Source organism: Nyctibius grandis, chromosome 10 (genome assembly GCF_013368605.1).
Source record: "Nyctibius grandis isolate bNycGra1 chromosome 10, bNycGra1.pri, whole genome shotgun sequence".
Taxonomy (NCBI): Eukaryota; Metazoa; Chordata; class Aves; order Nyctibiiformes; family Nyctibiidae; genus Nyctibius; species Nyctibius grandis.
Window position 1 is genome coordinate 34452712 of NC_090667.1, and position 19291 is coordinate 34472002.

General features: G+C 42.3%; 1 protein-coding gene across 3 annotated transcripts in view; it reads right to left on the reverse strand.

Moving 5' to 3' along the window:
• Window positions 1-19291, reverse strand: part of RAD18 (RAD18 E3 ubiquitin protein ligase) — a 41548-nt gene that overhangs the window by 6042 nt on the left and 16215 nt on the right. For 2 of the 3 annotated variants that reach the window (XM_068409185.1, XM_068409184.1), the window contains exons 7-11: window positions 18555-18739; window positions 16035-16111; window positions 15255-15315; window positions 10237-10371; window positions 6878-7031 (exon numbers count right to left, since the gene is read on the reverse strand). In XM_068409185.1, coding sequence (XP_068265286.1) covers window positions 6878-7031; window positions 10237-10371; window positions 15255-15315; window positions 16035-16111; window positions 18555-18739 — 612 coding nt within the window. The remainder of the gene's footprint in view (window positions 1-6877; window positions 7032-10236; window positions 10372-15254; window positions 15316-16034; window positions 16112-18554; window positions 18740-19291) is intronic. The other variant, XM_068409186.1, reaches the window with a different exon arrangement.

Genomic DNA, 19291 nt, shown 5'->3' on the forward strand with positions numbered 1-19291 from the left:
CCTGGACTTGTTCATGTTTCCATGTTGAGAAAAGTGTTGTTCCAGTGACCTGGGCAATTCCCCAACTCTGCCCCACTTCTCTGCAGGATTAGTTTCTTCTGGGCACTTACAGACAATCAATCAAGAGTAAACTCTTCCTTTCTTGACCATCATTTGGATTTGACTTTCACACCCCCTCCCTTTTTTTTTCTTTTTAAGATAAACATATCACCTTAAAATAGAGAGAGAAAAGCTGACGTAAGTGTGAATGACATGTCTAAAACCGAAAGGAGCCAATGTCTCTCTGAATCTGTTTATTTTAAGGCAGATTAAGCTCCTTCTTGCCTTGATGGTGAACAGCCAGCGTCCTTTAATCAGTCCAGCTTGCTGTGCGTTATGTACTCCGCTCTGGCACGTGTATTGTGCATTTTTTTCCTCAATGCTGGCATGAGAAACGAGCTACAGCCTGCCTCATTTTACCAATGTCATTTGAAGGTGAATGCCCAGTCGCAAGGAGCGAGGGAACATGGTTTTCTCTACCTTGCAATCCTGCTTCCACTTTGACCTGCCTGTGATACACAGCATGAGTTGCTGCTGGAGCGGCTGTAAACCCTGGGTAACATCCAAGATTAACTGTTTACCCCGTCTTCCCTGGCTTCCCAGTACCTCCTCTTCAAACCATGCACCCCTGAGCAAGGCTGCATCCTCCTGTCTCTGAGGACAGCAGGTCTGTCAGCCTTGGACCTTCCCCAGGACTCCCCATGGAGGGCTCTCCTCTATCCTAAACCCTACACAGGTTCCACTGTTTCTGTTTTTCTTGACTCTTTCCAGGCTTCCTTGGCTTTCGGTGGCCTCCTCTGCAGCTTGAGAGCACGCCTTTGAGGCTCTGCCTTTAGAAAAGGGAAAGCTCTGCTGGGTCCATCTTAACTGCTTTCCTCAGGAGTCCAGCCACAGTTGGGACATCTCAGCTAAAGCCCCAGAGAGCACTGCTGTACCCTTCTGTTTGCAGGGCTCAAAGATGTCCAGACCCCACGACTGCAGACTAGGGACTGATATCCTTCTGGATACACGCCACATATAAACACTTTCCCCCGTAACACATCTGAGGTCATCAGCTGTTGCTGTTTGAAATGACTTCTCCAGGACTCACCATGCCTCACGGTTCTTGGCCATTTGTTACGGCTCACAGCTTTTGGAAGGCAGGCATGAATCAACAACATAGCAGAGAAGGATCATCATCATCCTTCCACAATGAACCCATATTTGTGGCCAAAAATCACAAGATGAAACACTCCTGTCTAACACTAGTATACATCATCTCTGAGCCAAAGCAGTTCGAGATTTATTAGGTCAAAAACGTCCTAAAGAACTGAAAAAGGCAGTCAGTCCCCCGATCAACACTTTTTCATATACTTCTCTCACTTGACAGTGATGGCCAGCCTAGGGATTGGGACAACGCTTCCCTTAAACTTGGACTGGAGCAGCTGCCAGGGCAGAGCTTACACAGCCTTTCCGTCCTGTCAACGGTCTCTGACAAACTGACGTCTGCTGGGAGGTTCTCAGAGGATTGCTGCAATCATGTGAACTCCAGACTAACTGAAGCACAGCTCCCTATTTCTACTTCTTCTTCCATTGATGAACGAATGCCCAAAATTCTGCAAAGCACATAAATCCACGAATAAGTGACCAGCTAAATCCAGATATTAGATGCTGATCGATGGCTCCTAAACTTAATGCCAAAAAGCCCCACTTATTGCAAATGAGGTCCCCTGCTTGGGCATGAATCTCGCCTGGCAGCCGCTGCAGTCACTCCATGTATTCCAACGGCAGAGATTTACACAAGCTACAGATATATTGCACCTTTCCACCAGGATTTCAAAATTAAGTCACCGTGTTTCAGTGTACACCTTAATCTCAGACGAGGCCAACAATACATATTGTCTGCTGTTGCAAGTCTTTCACTCTAGCCATCAAGAACTGAAATTTTCTTCTAACACAAAGTTTTAAAGAGAAATAAATTGTTTAAAAACCTGAATATTATCCCCATTATATAAAATACTTTCAATAGAATATTTCTCTACATAGTTCATTAACTGGCTTATCGTTGTCCCACCTAGTTTCTTTCCTAATTTTCCTATTGTTGATGTAGTTGCATAAAATTTGGCTTCAGTCCCAGAAAGTAAAAGAATGCAATGGGACTATTTATATGGAGCACTGAGGATCTATGAAAGCTTTATGTACGACTTCATAGCTTTGAAAAATTATCCTTTAAAAGTCATGGCTTCGTTTTGGTGTTTATCTGTTATGCACATTTTGCTCTCTTGGTGGGAACATCAACCACGAAGAGACCAAACATGTTGGGGTCAACGCTATAGCCTCCATGCATGGCCTCTACCTTTCTTCCAGCAGGTGTAAAATTTCATTTTCTCAATTAAAGTATCAACTTTCGAATAACATCAGTACATCAGTGATTATTGTACACTATGAATTTCTAATATTGTCCAACTGCTCCCTTAGCAAATATTGATGTGAGACTGACAGAAGACAGAAGGTCTTATGAAGGAGAAAACATAAGAATCATTAATTTACTTGCAGCATCTATTTACAGAGCAAACATTTCTACTCTCCAACTTCAGGATTGTTCTGTTGTATTCTATATGCTGCTCAAAATCCTCATTTTCTTTTAATCCACCACAACATCAGCCCTCCATTTAGAAGTGCTCTCTTCACAAAAAACACCGCACGCAGATTTGAACTTCCAAATATATTTCAAGTTTTGACATTTCAATGTGAAAAACATTCACCCTTGTCAAAGGATATCCTCTTATTATCAGAAATAAAATACAAGCCTCAGAAAATCATTACTTGGTACAATAGCACAATGCTACTCAAACCCTCAAAATCTAAATCATTCTTTTTTGATTGGCGCTATATTTATTTCACTACAATTAACAAAACGTTAACCCCATGGTAACCAGGGAGTGACAAAACCTCTTTCTTTCACGCGTGTAATGCCCTAAGGCACACGCCAGAGCCCAACTGCCCATCAGCTGAGGGTAACACACAATATAACAGGGGACACACAATAAACCACCCCACCCCACCACAAAAAAACCCACCGCTGCTGAACTTCTTGACCAGTGCAGCAGCTGGCTTTTAAGGTTAAGCAAACTGCCCTATATTTAAAGAAAAATAAATAAATAACACACCACACATACAAACCAGGGAATACGCACAAAGTAGGAAAGTGAAGAGAAAATCCCACAGAGATTCTGAAAAAACAACTCTGTTCAGGCCATAGTAACGCTGTTCCTGTTCCACGGGAGCTGAATTTAAGAGTAAACCACAGGGATATTAAGCATTTTTTTTTTAAAAGAAGGTCCAAATATCTGTGATGTGCACCCACTGGTCTGTACAACTGGGAGATTCTGTGTTTGATTCAAGAAGTCTATAGAAATATTTCATTTGGAGAGACTGAATGCATAAAAAGAAGAATAAACAACTCTCTCCTGCGCCAGACATAATGCAAACAAGTGCACACTTTCCAATAAAATCTGCCAGCTTGGTTCATGAAAGCACATTCACATCATGAGGAGCTGCCACATGCTAATATCCTTTAGCAAACTTCCTTGCAGTCTCCTAGACAAACCTTCATCCAGACTTTAAGTTGATACACACAAGCCTGCAGACAGAACGAGGTAAAATAAAAGTTTAGCTTTGATGTCAAAGGCCACGGGGAGAATCATTCATACCGCCATTCACACACCAAATTGGCAGTGAAACAGAGATTTAATGATACCTCGGATAAGCTAATACAAGCCCCTTCTGCCTCCCAAGAACTCACTCTGTAAGATTAAAATCCCAAATTTTCCAAGGTCCTTAATGCCAAAAGGTTAATTTACAATCAAAAACAAATAAATTAAGTCAAACAGGGAAGAACAGGAACATCTCGTTTAAATTCTGGAAGAAGAGCCAAGCTGAAGGCATTTACTTTGTGGAACGAAAACAACGCGAGCTCTAGGGCAAGCACAGCAGCGGGCAGAGGGAGGGTGAAGCAGCCCCATCTACCATCTGTGCACCTGAGAATTCACGCACAAGGCTGCAGGAGCTGGCCTTGCACTAGCCCTGGGGGAGAGCTGCCGCTGGGCTCCTGCCCGCCGGCACCACACTAGCCAAACGTCAGGGTCCTGTGCCACTTGCTTCCCCAGAGCTGCCCGGCAGCCGCAGAGCAGCCACGGCCCAAGCTGCAACCTGGAAAGCTGAGGCTTCACGCACATAAAACCAGTCTCTGGAACAAAGGCACAGGGCCACTCTCTTCCCTGCTAAGGGAGAACTGAAGAGTTGTTCTCCCTGGCCCGTTCCACCTTCCAGCACAGATCCCGAGTGGAGCAGCTTCAAGAAGAAGAGATGGTCACAACCCAGAACAGCACAAGCCTGCAGGAGCCTCTTAGGAGGTGCATATCCCCCTCCAGTTTAGGGCTTAGTCCTGGGTCCATTTCTAAAAGGGCTCCAGGACCTAAAATCAGGAGGGCTCTGGCTGTGAATCACAAGGCAACGCTGCCACGCCAAGCACCTGCACGCTGCCAAGGGTGGAATTCAAAGACACTCTGACCTGCAGTGTCCACTGCTGAGCCCTTCCGACCCACCGCCCAGCACGCTGCTCCACACAAAGCCAGTGCTGACACCCTCAATTCTTCTGAGATGTGAGAGGAGAGGCTGAGCGAGCTGGGGCTGCTTAGGCTGCAGAGGAGAAGGTTCAAGGGGATGGTACCAATGTGTAGCAATACCTGATGGGAGGGAGCAGAGAGGACGGTCTATTCCCAGTGGTATCCAGCGACAGAACAAGAGACAACGGGCACAAACTGAAACACAGGAAATTCCCTCGAAACATAAGGAAAAGCCTTTGTGCTGCGGGGTGGTCAAAGGCTGCAGCAGGATGCCCAGAGAGGGTATGGAGTCTCCATCCCTGGAGACACTAAAACCCGACTGGGCGATGCCCTGCGCCGCCTGCTCCAGCTGACCTGCCCTGCGCAGGGCTGGACTAGACGACCTCAGAGTGTTGCCCAGCCTCTGTGATTCAGTGTGTCCTGCTGAGATCTGTGGGTTCTGCTCTGAAGACCACAGACCTGAAAATAAGACACTCAAATATCAGGTATTACAATGTGCAAGTCTCTTCCGGGGTCCAGGGCACTGGACCCTGTTTTAAAAGTAAAGAAATTACCAGGATAAGCTACCTGCATCACAGGGAAGGAAAAACTATCACCATTTGCATGACATCCTGAGAAACCTGGGTAACACCGAAGAGCGGAAAGGCCACTGGGAGGGGAACGTCCTTATTGGCATTTAATGCAAGTTTGAAGCCAAACAAAAGTGTAATGATACTTTGAAACAGCAACAAGGACCCCTTCTGCCTTTGTGTAAGTGATCTGCCCAGCCAGCATATTGCTGTTTACAGACAAATATTTACTATATGCTCCCATTTAGTTCAAGTAAATGGAAACAAACAGCAAAAACTGATCATATAAAAATGAAAACATTTAACATTTGATGCTCTCTAATCTCCCAGAGCTGATCTCCTCTTTCCTGTCTTCCCAGGCTTTCATTCACCTTTTAATATTTATCTCTGTGAAAGGCAACATCTTTAATGCCCATGCTGACTTTCAAAAACTCTTTGTAAAGGAACATTAATTTAGAAAAATTTGTTTCTGTTAAATTTTTCAACAACTAAATTGTTGTTTTAATAAATGATGAAGCCAAGCACTGTATTATTCTTAATATTTGCAGAACAAGGAGGAAGAGACATGTACTATGGGTGTAATGGGTGGGAAATTAAGAAATGTTACTCCCAGCTCAGCTGTTGATCTGCTGCCTGACCTTCAGCTACTTCCTCTGATTATCTCCCACTTCTAAACACAGGAAGCCTTTTTCCCCCTAGTAATGCAGACCTGCAAAGGGTGCCTTCTCCTCTCATTTCTGGTATCAACAAGATAGCAAGATTATCATCAGGATTAGCTCTCTTGCTTTTAGACACATATCAAAAAAGTTATTCTGTATTTGTTTTCAATGACTTTTTCACCTTTCCTCCAGAAACTGGAGCCACAGCAATCAGCATCGCAACAGGATATTTATCTAAGTATTCATCGTTGTCATCTTTCACAACTGATCAGCAGTAGATGGCAAATTATGATCCATTAAGTAAATATCTTAAACAGATACAAGCACCACCTTCAAAACTAGATAGATCTTATCAGCAGCAACAGCTGAGTCTCCTTCCAATAAAATTATCATTGAACTATCAAAAGCAAAAAATCTTACATTATTAATAAAGCCTTCCTTGATCCTTCATTTTCTGAAGCCAAATAAGGCAATTTCAGGAAGCAAAACTAAATGCATGAAGAAAGAAAAGTGAATGGCTGTCAGGACTTCAAGCTTCAGTGGCATTCCACCACTGACTGCAAATAATGGGTCATTTAAAATCTACTTCTTACAGCAATACTCAACTTAAAGAACTATTAAAAGACTTCAGCTGTATCAATTTTTGGACCTCTCTAAATAAAACTTCAAACAGAAGGGAAGATGACGCAGCAGAAGAGGAACACCAAATGTTCTCCTGGTTCCACAGACGTTCCACTCACTGTTTCTGTATCAAAAGGAACATTTACGCTATCACCCCTCTATCAAATCATTACAAAACTATTAAGTGAATTCTAAATGTATTTCAGCTCCATCCCTCAAGCAACTGAACAGCCAGAAACAGGGTGGAGAACAAATCAGTAACCACAGCTTAGGAACCCACCCTATGAAGTAGGGTATATATTGCTCGAGGTTACTGGCAAAGTTTTGCCATGTTTGGTCTAACCTGGTACAAACCAGGGAGACCAGACTCTTCTTCACTAACCTGCTTGTTGATTCAGATGACAGTGAGAATGCAGGAGAGACTGATCTCTGGCCTTCCTCCAAGGAACGAGATTCACTTTTGCCATCAGGAGTTTCTGTTTTGATCACCTGGGCTTTTCCAAGGACAATAGCTGTGTGATGCTCTTCCCTTTGTTCTACCAAGAAGAAAGGCAGAGATGAGCAAGAATGACAAAGCAAAATACTATTGTTTAAATTTTTCCAGCCTGGAGAGAGATTTTAAGAAAAAACAAAGCTATAAATATTTAGATAGCAATGCCTCATTCCCACTTACTTGCTTCCAAAAACTCTCACAGTTTCAAAGGTTTAATTTCTTTTCCTGCATAGTAAAAAAAACCCCACCCTCTAAGGACCAGAGACTGAAACAGGACCATTTCATTGGTATGAGTGTCAAACAAGGAGAGAAATAAAGGGTAAGGATATTTGGCACTTTTCATAAGATGAAACTATTTCAGAAATCAGTAATCACTTAATAGGACAGCGCTGTTCTCTGCTTCCTGCTACCACTTCACTTCATCCACTGCATGAGACAGTTTGATAGCTTTAAAGTCTTACAGATCAAGTTAACAGGCTTGTTTTCAATACGAGAAGCATTATGATTTATTTCCTTGTGCATCTAAGACAATGTCAATCTAGATAATTGACATTTCCATTTTTTAATAGGAAAAATCATTTCTAGACTACACATATCAGACAAATCGTAAAACCATTCCATCATTTTTGTGTCAAGTGTTTTCATCTATAAAAAGATGAACAGTTCTCTGAAGAGATACCTTTTACCTCTCCAAAGAGAAAGCAAATATAGACTAGAAAGTATGGTATGTAGAGATAAACTATTATGCCATACACACAAATATTTTCAAATTTAACGAGAAAGTTGCGTGGGACATTAGAACCCTGCTGAGACTCATCTCATTAATAACCCTTATCATGGCCGTTCACAGAGGTGTTCTGTCCACCCTCGTGAACCAAGCCATATTCCTGCTCAAGCCACTTCGACGTTTGTACCCCTCCAGAAATTATTTTGACAGAAAAGGCCAAACTGAACTGTAATTAGAGTGTGGAAGAGCTGTACAACCTTTGAATTCAGCTGCGGTTTGCCCTTTCCCTTCTGCTAAAATGTATAATTAAATATCAGGAGCATATTTTTGGCTGTTGAAAACAACCGGCAGATGACAGTGAGTCAGTTGTCCAACTAATGAAACCGAACTCTGAAATTAACAGGTTAAAAATAGCAAAGGCCCCGTGCAATAACACAGCCCAGAAGAGGTGTATCACAAATATTTATCAAATTCTTATGGAGCTTCCCCTTAGGCAAAGCAAAACTCTATGTTTAAAAGTTATAAAACAAAGGCTGGAAATCGAACATTTTAAGTTTAAAGACACACAACAAGATGATGTAAATCAGGAACAGATGATTAAAACATCACCAAAAACAGAGCGAGGTTTTCAGAGAGGTTTAAGTGACATCAGCCAGTACTACAGTAGAGGGCAAGGGGAGATACGAAGGGTTTAAAAAAAAAATAAAGAAAAAAGTATGTTTTAATTCTGTACAGCTCCACTACTTCCATGAGCATCTGAATTAAGTGGGTGAGGAATGCACACAAAGCCTTTGCTCTTCTCAGCAGTTACGCTTTCAAATGGCAAGTCATCAGGCCACCACTGGTTTTCTTCCTTTCGTGTATTATAATTTCCAGTTTAATAAAAAGGCAATTGCTGTCAATAAGGAACACCGAGGAAACAGGCTTTAAGCATTTGTCCCTTCACCCATAATCATATTTTTGTTTTTTAAATGGTTTACAAACAGTCAACCAGATGTTTGGCATAAAACAAGAAACTGGAATTTCAAAGATTACTGAACCCTCGGTGCACAAAAAGCACAATGAGTATTTTGGAGGCTTGTCAGAATCAGACGAGGTGGTATCGTGTATTTAAGTCAACACGATACAGGCTGATACACCCGATATAAGTTCTTTTCTACCCGAGCACTCTTTTGGAAAAACTCTATGGCTTTACTTCAGCTTCTCAAAGTCTGCGGTTCAGTGCAGAGGAAAAGCTTACACAGAAGACAGAGCCCCAGTAATTCACAGCAGCCGACCTCTCCACAGAGCACAGCTAGAAATTAGTATTTCAAAGCCTGTGATCCCATTATCTAATAACACATCGCTCCTGTCTCGGCTATAGAGGAGGAAAATCACTGTAAATTATGTCAAACAAGATAAACTTTATCCTCGAGATTCCTTAATTTTTACCCTTCACATGGAAAGGATTATGCATTGCATCAAGGTCTGCATGAAATGATAAGGATAAAATTCACACTATTATATTGGTATTTTCATTCGTTTTTATCCTTGAGAGCTCTGCTAGAGGAGGCAGCGCAGGAGACAGCCAGGTTAGTTCAGCTCAACTCAAGAGAGCGGGGATTTGTGAGAGCTGGTGCAAACTGAACGGCCGTATTTCCCCCAGGACACAGACAACAGCACATCCAATTCTGGTCAGCGGAACTCTCTCCAAAATCCAGTATCCTGGACAGATTATAACTCCACAAGTTACATGAGGCTGAGGAACGGTCTCCTAAATCACACACTCAAGATGCACGTACACTGCCACAGCTGCCAGTAACACACAATGAATGAGACTGAACAAGCCTCTGGGAACAAGCTAAAAGCACAGGTGGGTATTTCTTTGATGTGGGTAGTGAGGATAACAAATACATGCTGGATGTTGATCCTAACACATAAAGAACTGAGTAACTGCAGTTGTGCACTCCCACTTTTCACTGTGTTGAAGTATATAAACACAAAATGAAACGAGTTAAAAGAAAGACTGCATAAACAGTCTAAAAGAAGCCAAAATATTTTATTGCTTCAACCTCAGGACAAATAAATACTCGTTCCAATCCACACAAGTATCTTTGCAGTTGCCAGTTACCGACTCCATATCGTATTAATGATACAGAAAAGCTGGAACCCAGCAAGCAATGCCCACAATCACTTCAAAGAGGCAGACTGGCACATGCCCACTCTCAGCAACTTCAGCAGATTTGGATCGGAACCTCAGATCCCATTTCAAACACCTAATTAAAATATGCACCTAAATAAAGCACATCTATACACAATCCCACTAAAATCAAACAAATCATATCTTTATTATGGTTGTGCTTATGTATCACACTAAAATCAATGGCAGTCAATCTTTCTAGGGTCTGTTTGACTTTTACACTTTTTTTCCCCTTAAGGACTGTGGGAGAAGAGCAATGGGAGGAAAGAACATTTCTTTGGGAAACCCCCCACTTATTAGTGTGGGTTGAAGACAGGGACTATACTAAACAACATCACTAACCTGTGGCTGCTGGCAGTTGTTTGACAGGGATGATTTCTTTGTTCTGAGCACTTTCTGTTTTCCTCTTACCATTTTTCTTCCACCGATTATTTACTTGATCCACCAAAAACTGAAATTCACTTCTGTGTTTGTTTCCTGAAACATAACAGTGCAGTACTGATCATCGCCACAGGACTCTTAAGGTACACCATAAAAAGTGAAAAGGGTGTGAACAGAAATAAACACAAAATACTGAACTAAAACCATTTTTGTTACAGCAAATGAAAACCAACTCATCACTGCAGTATGTTCCATATTCTATTAATGATCCAAATCTGTGTCTATGCTTTTATAGAGTTACCCAGTAGTCAAGAACACTTGCACAGACAAAAACTTAATTTTTGCACAGAAGAATTGTGGGTGTTTCTTCTTTATATTATCTTCTTTTTTCCTAAATTTAAGCATTGCAATTACCACTGTGACAACATTTAATATTGTGGTCATGGCACCAAGCCTGTCAGAGCTCAAGGAGCATCTGGACGATGCTCTTAGTCACAGTTCTAGGTAGTCCTGCGAGGAGCACTCTGCTAGAGAGAAAGAGTAAAATCTCACGTCTAGTCTGCAAACTGCTTTCAAGTTGCTCTGAGTTTGTCCCCGTTTCTGCAGTAAAGCAATGTCGAAAGCCTTTGTGTCCTGCTTCTTATGCTGTTTTGATTCAGATCCTCTAATCACAGTTAATTGCTCTTTGGCACACTCGTTGCACTGTCAATCACTTCGTATGTTTTAAGCAATCCTCTGGTATTCAGTCAAAACAATGTTGTTTTTTAATCTAGATACTTCAAATTCTTTACTCAGAGGCTGGGAAAATACCCAGTCTCCTCAGACAGACGATGTGGATTACCTAATCCTCGCTGGGCACCAAGGGAACACGTTGTTTTCCCTGCAGAACACACCAGCTCCTACTGAAGCAGCGTAGCTGACTGCAGCTACCCACAGCATGAGAGCCCAGCGGTCCGTACACGTGGCTTTATATTGATGTGTTCCAGTGAAGGCAGCAAACATGAATTTCCTTTATCTGGAAGGACTTCCAACAAAAAGTCACTCTGAGAAACAGATTTGTCCTTTTGAGACAAGCAAAGTATTTCAGCTAAAACCTTTAGCCTAATTTTTAGCCTACAGAAAAAAGCATTCAAAATGTTTTCCAGTGAACGGGAATCCTCGGGAGAGACAAGAGCCAAGGGCTAGTGATGGGCAACCTGGGCCACCTGCGTCCCAGTCTGCTGGCCCATCCCACTGCATACAGCCAGCCCGCCCGGGCACCCCTCGCACTGGGGGTGCACACACAAGCCTCACACCCACCCCACAAGTGCTGTCATCTGATGACAGCAAAGCCAATGTCCTGGTGAATGGGGGTACTTAGGAACCAACTTTGAGCCCAGCTGAAACAAAGAGCTCCCTCATAACTTTTCTGGTTTGCTTGTTTGCTTTTGACTTCTTTTTCAAATCAGTCTCTGAACTACCTTCTCCTTCCTCTGCGGAGTAGGGAGAGGCAGGGACAACCCCGACCTTCCCCACAACTGCAGTGCAGGCACTCCCCAGGTGTCCAACCCACACCTCCCCATCACCCCACGCTCCTCTGAACACACCAGCCGTTCTCCACCTTCTTCCCTCCTGCTGCCCACACTCCCCCAACCCCTCCTGGTCCTGGCTCGGCGGTGGGGTCTGGCTTCCCCCACGAACAGCCCTGGTCTCCTGCTCAACCACGATACCTTCTCCCAGCACCGCGTGGCCTCAGCATCCAGCTCGGCATGGCCAGGGCACCCAACACCAGCCCAGGGCACCCAACACCAGCCCAGGGCACCCAACACCAGCCCAGGGCACCCAAGGCACTGGAGACAGGGTGGTCCAGCCCCTCGAGAAGCAGACACCCCTCGCCGAGCACCACATGGAGTACGGCACATACAAGCAATCGCTTCACCTAACCCAGATCCACGTCCTGCTGTGGTGATGGGAGGGGGGAAAAGCCAAGCTAAAATCCTAGCAAGTTCTGCCCCACAGAAGGAAACCTTTAACACCAACTCCCCCTCCCTGCGCAGCTGAAAATGCCACATAAGGTCAACAGCTCCTTTAATAAAAGGCAAGCTCTTGTCCCAGATGCTTGTGTGTGCGCCGCTGCACCCTCATTACGTCATTCCTTTGGCGCCTCAGTTTTTCCAGTATTACTATTTTTTGTTGGTTTTGGTTTATGGTGTAACTACAAAGCTTCTCAAGTAAAGAAGAAACGTCCTGGCAGAGCAAGGCACTGTTCAGACACACTGTAAATCACCGCTGCGCTGAAATGTCGTATTTCATAAAACTACACACAGCTAGCACACTTCATAAAACTACAGGCACTTTGATAATAAAACAACCACAGATACAATTACAGATACTTAAAACACAAATCAGCAAGCCTCTGAATAACGTTGCAAATTAAAAGATTTATAAAAAGAAAGAGCAACAGAATAAAATTTTTTTTGAAGAAATGAGTTTCTTTTCCTGTATCGTTTGTGAACTCTTTAAACAGAGGGCTGACCACGAGGAAAGCAGGAGGAGGTGGACACTGGGCTGAGGGTGTCACGGAGCTCCCGAGGAGCAGGGGGAAGCCACTGCAGGGGACAGAATTTAATGGCACCTTCCACTCACGCTCTGCTGGCTGCCCAAGCAGAGCTTCCAGCTGGCACACAAACCATCCTCAGGTTCATCAAGCCAAAATATTAATTAGTATTTCAAAAACGCTTCACACACAAATTAAAAAAAATACCAGCGGCATAATTTGCAATTTGCCAAGAGCACGGGAAATTGTAAAGAAGAAAAAGGGTTTTATCACAGCGTTTTATCTTGCTTTTCAACAACGCTGTTACACAGCTCCACTGTGTTGTGTGTTTCATGTGGAATACAGAACAAAAAGTATATGGTTGTAGTTTTTTATTCAGAACTTATGCCAGTTAATTAATTCGTTAATTCAGCTGTGAATCAGGGACCCAGGGTGCAAATGTTGTAAATTAAAAGAAAAAAACCCTTCGTTGTATAATAAAGCTTTTTACAGTCTGTCTGTGCTACAGTGAAAAAAAGGCATTTGATAAAAGTCCTTTTCATCTCTAACTGTCCTCTAATTTTAATGCACAATTCTTTTTTCATGCTTATAATTTCTTCCCTATTGCTTTTAATGAGAAATAATTTGCTGACACTAGTTAACATTTACCTCTTTGGTCATCACTTTCATTAATTTTAAAACCATATGTTCCCATTAAAATATTTTTCTATCTTTTTTTTTTCCTCTCTTTTTTTTTTTTTTTAGACTTTTAAATGTTCAATTAAGCTGCCTGAGGCTAATTTATGCACTTGGTGGACTTGATAATTTTGAAACCATATTCTTTTAGCAATATAAACTCAATAAAATACCTGGTTTTGGAAAAATTAAGACAGCACTTAGTATCTTCTTGTGCTAAAATGTGTACAACAGATCAAGAGATTTCTACAAGGCAAGAGAGTAATTATTAACCAATTACTTGGAATTAGAAGAGAACGCTTAAGATTCAAAACCACAAACTGTGCATGTACACTTACAAAAATATATTCTCAGGACAGCAACAAAAAGCAAGGGAAAAATTTGCTAAAGATTTAGGCCCTTATTTAGCCTTCACAGAAACCCAGCTAAAATCAACAAGGCTAAATCTAGCTGCATTATGGGGTAATTTATATGCCTGAAGCAACCCAAGGAAACACGGGAAATACGACCATATTGCAGATTTAAATACACCCTTAAGGATGAGCAGAACACGTCCCTTCATTGCTGTGCTGCTCTGTGGCTGGAAGCAGAGGAGCTGATCGTTCCTTGGACATTGTTTTAGCATTCCAGGGGTAACTGCCCTGGCTGAGGGTGCAAGCGGAGCGCAGGTGAAGCGAAGTGAGTGGGAAACACAGGAAAGAAATTGGGACTAATAAAACACAGCTAGGGAGCTAAGGACAAAGTAATGCTGCTTAAAACCTGATGTACAAACACACAAAGAAGGGTCGGGAAATCATCCGTAAAAATCAGTTTACATCAGCCATTTCTGTACTAAATTACTACAACAGGGTGCAAATCCTGCAATCAACTCTCACAAGAACATCTGCTTCTAAATTAACCATAAAGATGGTGAGATGGTTCTACAGAGAGGGAAAACACAGTTCTCAAGTTTAATCACACAGTAAGGAAAAATACAGTTTAAATACTGTGCTTTCCCATGGTCAAGTTAAGCAGGGATCAGTTTTCTGGTTGGGGGGTGTGATTTACAATCAGTGAGTGACTTAATACATACAGATTCATATGCTGCAAGCTCAAGTTTTAACAAAATATAGAACTGGCAAACTAATTAACCAATTTACATGACCCTCTGAGTAATTCAGATTATTCTCAGAGAATGTGCCAAAAAATCTGGGGCAAGGAAGGGCGAAATCTCACAAGCAAAGCACGATCAGCTTTCACGGCAGTCACAACTGCTCTCCTCTTCCTCAAAACCAGCATCACGCAGAGCAGGACACTGAAACGGAGCTCCCCCTCCACACGACAGCCAGCAGCCCAGGGTCTCCAGGAGTCCCTTCAGTGAAGTTCTGCTCCTTATTTCCACCTCAGGGTTCCCAGTAAAACCGTACAACTACGCATCACACATCCAGTGCGGGAGACAGAATAACTCTCCTTTCCTGTTCTTTATGTCCCACAAATATAGGAGGACCATTAAGAAGGCAAGTAGGAGGTGCATAAATGGAGATGGGCTAAGGAGGCAACCAGCTTCCATCTCAGTCTGACCCAGCCCTGGCCCCAAGTTCTGTCAAACATCAGTACTTAACAGAGACTTAGTTCCAAAAAGGAAGTTTCAGCCCAAACAGGTAACTTCTAGCTTTGGTTTATTAAATGGGGAGCAGGGGAAGCACGCACATTTTGTGTGTATATTTTAGTACAAGGGAAAGAAGGTGAATTTAAGAGTAAGATTAAGCAAAAATTGCATATTACTCACGATAATCAGTGTGGATCTCATCTATTTCTTCCTCTGTCTGGTCCTTTGTGAAGGTCAAGCTCTACAGAAATCACACAAGTGTTTATTTACAGAAACAAAGAGATGATAAAGCTGCATACTTTAAAACGAGGGACTTAAAACTGGAAGAAGGATCAGCTGTCTGTTGTTCCCCCACCAGCTCCTACCATCTCATCCATATATATTCAGTAATATATATATTTAAAGTACCTATACATGCCGTCTTGCTTTGCTTTCACAAAGTCAACAGGACTAAGCCAAGCCACTCCATATAACACCCAGCATGTGTGGACCATAAATTATTTCCTAATACTGTGCAACAAACATGCTCCAAAAGTCACAGAAGTATCATATGTCATGGGAAAAGAGCAGGCGCTATTGCTGATACGGAAGCAAGGAATTTGCTAGCTAAATCCTAGAGAATTCTAGGAAGCAAAATATTCCCCACACTGCCATGGAGGGTCAAAATCCTCCAACATGACCAAGGGGAACATTTCTCAAGAATTTTTATTGCAATCAAAAAAAATGTTCCTACTTAAATGGTTTGGGCATAGAAACACCCGCAGTACACGAAGAACTGCCCATGCCAAATCAGGGGTATGAGAAAACCACGTTGATTATAAGATGGTACATGCAAATTCCAACACACAACCTGGGAATCTGGGAATTCCCGTAATAAAGTGACAGGCAAACACGTCCAGTGCCCGCTCTGCAATTTCTCCCAGCCACTCCCCCATTTGGAAACAAAGATAATTAGCTCACATTTTCACCGGTTTTGTTAAATTCAAGCTGAACCCGAATCTTCTCATTCTTCTCCAGCTCTTTAACAATCTCTGCAACTGTTTGAAAATACAAGAAAGGGGTCACTGAAACATTTTATCTTTAAATGGAAGACAAAATAATGACATCCACTGTGTATCTTATTTTTACCTCCAAGGATTACCTCCCAAGGAAACGCAAAGCTGTCTGCAGGCTTATGTCCAAAACCCATAGTCCAAAGATGAATTACAACCTACTCTATTAAGTTGGACACCTCAAAAGCACACAGACAGACATAACTGTGTGTGTTAATATTTTAGCTAAGGCTGCAGCTATGCAGGACTCCGCATGGTTTATTTTGACATTTACTTTTACAAATCTGTTTCTACATTTAATCATTTTCACAGAGCTACTAGGTACCCATGGGTATTTATTAAAACAAACACTTTCACTAGACAGTAAAGTATCTAGAAACAAGCAGCTTACTAAGCTGTGAAGGAACAAAACCTGTTCAAAACTGGTTTAAGCAAAATCCAGGAATTTGGCACCTACGCTTCCTCAGAAGCTCAGCTGTTAGTGTTATACAGTGACCTTAGGTCCTCTGCTACCACTGAAAATGCACGTCTGCATCTTAAGTGCTAGTTTAATAATTCACCCTTTATAAATAGGTATTGAGCCAGAACTCAGTGAGAGCTTTGGATTATTTAGGGCAGACCTGCTGAGGTACACTGCAACACACTGCGAAGCTCTTCGTTTAGCTACCCTGGACGAAGATGCAGACAGGGACTTGGCACTACTTATTTCCAAGATTAACATAAATCAAATTGTGATTGAAATTCTGATACAAGTGCTATCCTCGCAGACTTAAACTTCCTAAACTTCTGTTGTTGCTGGTCAAACACAATCTTAACTGTGTGCGCTGGTTCTGGCATCCTTCTCCAAGGGTACTTCTCACCCCCACCCCAAATTATTCCTGTTACAGATAAGCAGCAAATGTACAGTCCAGCTGTGCACCGTGACAGCTGTCTGCCCCACAGAGATGCTGAACCCAGCTCGAGCAGCTCCTCAGCCCCCAGCTCGCTGCCCTGCCCTGCTCACTCATTCGGTTCCCGACAGTCCCACTGCCAGCTAGACCAAAAATTTATCTGGTCCAAATAGCTTCTGAGCCCTTCAACACACACAAAAATATTCAGAATTGTTAACAACTTCTGGAAGAAATGGTGAACTTGTGCTTCAGCACAAGTCTCTCTGTAAACATGAAAATTAAAGAGATCACACTGAGGGTGAGGAACAATATTTCTCATCTCTCTGCCTTTGAGGTAACCCAGACCAGCTCTTGCCAGCAGCAGGACTGACCTAGGCTACAGCCCCAGCAGACAGCGAGCCACGTCCCCAAGCCAGTGCAGACCATGCAATCCCAGCTATATGAGAATTTCCAGGACACTAACGGCTGTGCAGCTCCCCGGAGGGTAATATCAGAGCACCAGCCTGTTAGAAATTCCTTTAAAGGGACTGTTTGCCATAAGCTTCTAATCAAATAAAAAAATAATATAACCATAAATCTGATGTCTGTCTCTCACCCACACATGCCAGTGTATTTGTGCTGTTCCTTGTATCGCTCGCAGAGCTGAACTGAGAGATGACAAATGGCACATCTTTAAAAAAGATGCATGTTTTCATCTTGTATAAAATAGATCATACCCAGACGAGCTGGGACAGTTCTCCCTCTAGCTCATACATGTTAGTCAACCTTTTAAAAATGGCCACACTGCCTACAAGAGCAGGCAGCCCAACACCCTGCTGGGATCTCATCCTCCCTGTCCCAGCCGTGGCATCTTCCAAGCGTTAAGCCTGAGCACATGCAAACAGACAGTTTAAAGGAAGTTTATATTGCACTCACATTAGAGACTAAAACACACTCCCTTTATCCCATACAGCTGTTTAATGCTATGTATAGTCTACTTAATTTCTGCCAAACACCTAAAGTGCTATGAACTCCAGCAAAACATTTAACACATCCTTATTAATTCATTCTACCCTTACCTATCATCTCCAAAAATAAATCTAATTTTGAAATTAAATCCAATAAAAATATAAAAGTCTCAGTGTATAGGAGGAAGAGAACAAATTCAGAGCAAAAGATAAATTAATAACCCGTTCACTTACTAAGAAATTCAGGTATTTCCAATTTTTTGACTAAAAGCCTCAGAGTCTAATTTGGAGGCACTCATTAAAATGCAAACTCAATAAAAACATAGAACATGGTTAGTAAACCAGGAAGTATGAAAGAATTTCAACACATTTACATCCTTGCTGGATACCTCCAGAGCATAGCAACACCTTTCTGGTTTTCATTAAATTTCCTTTTTTGCATTAATCTTGATTTATATAAGAAAAATTCTTCCAGCTCCAGTTTTCCCAAGCATTCAAACCAGCCTTGTTACTACCCCGAGAACTAAGAGGAGGAGAAACACATACACATAGTTTGTGATGGTAACAACTTCCCTGGAATTTCTAACTTACCTGATTTGGGATTTAGAGAATCACACTGAGCATTATACACGTGCACAAATTCTTGGTGCCTTTTAACGAGCTGTTGCCGGGTCCCGTGGGTAGACAGACCATGTTCCTTTAGCTTCTTCTTCAAATCACGATCAGAGAGCAAGTTGTAAACAACTTTAGACATGGGCTTCCTTTTGTGAGCAGAGCTGCAAAAGGAAAAGGGAACAAAGTTTTTTTAATTAATATATCTAGTAAGAATGAAAATACCAACTTAAATTTTTCCAGGGCATTTCACCCACTCTGGGTAAGAAATACTTTAAAGCATCATTTCAGCCACGACAGACACACGACCACTTACACAGTGTGTCACAGAGGCAACGGCACAGCTCTAGGGAGCCAGAACACTTTTTCCATCTACCATAAAGAAAACTTCAAACATGCTGAAAGCACCAGGTCTAGTGTGATTTTCTTTAGGGAACGATGCAAACACCACTGCTCATGTAACAAGTGCTGCGGCTCCAATTTTAATATCTGCAGCAAAGGCTTCAGAATCACATCAGCAAACACAGCATTATTTGTCTTCATTGGGTTCAGACTGCTGAAACACAGGCTTTCCACCCCAGTACTGGCCAGGTCTTACCCAAATCAGTTGGTGAAGTTTTAAAAACATTAAAACTGCAAGCCAAGACTTGAGTTAGGAGATTTTTCGGCTTTCTGAGAAAATTACTTCAAGAGAGACACAGTCACATACCTGAAAG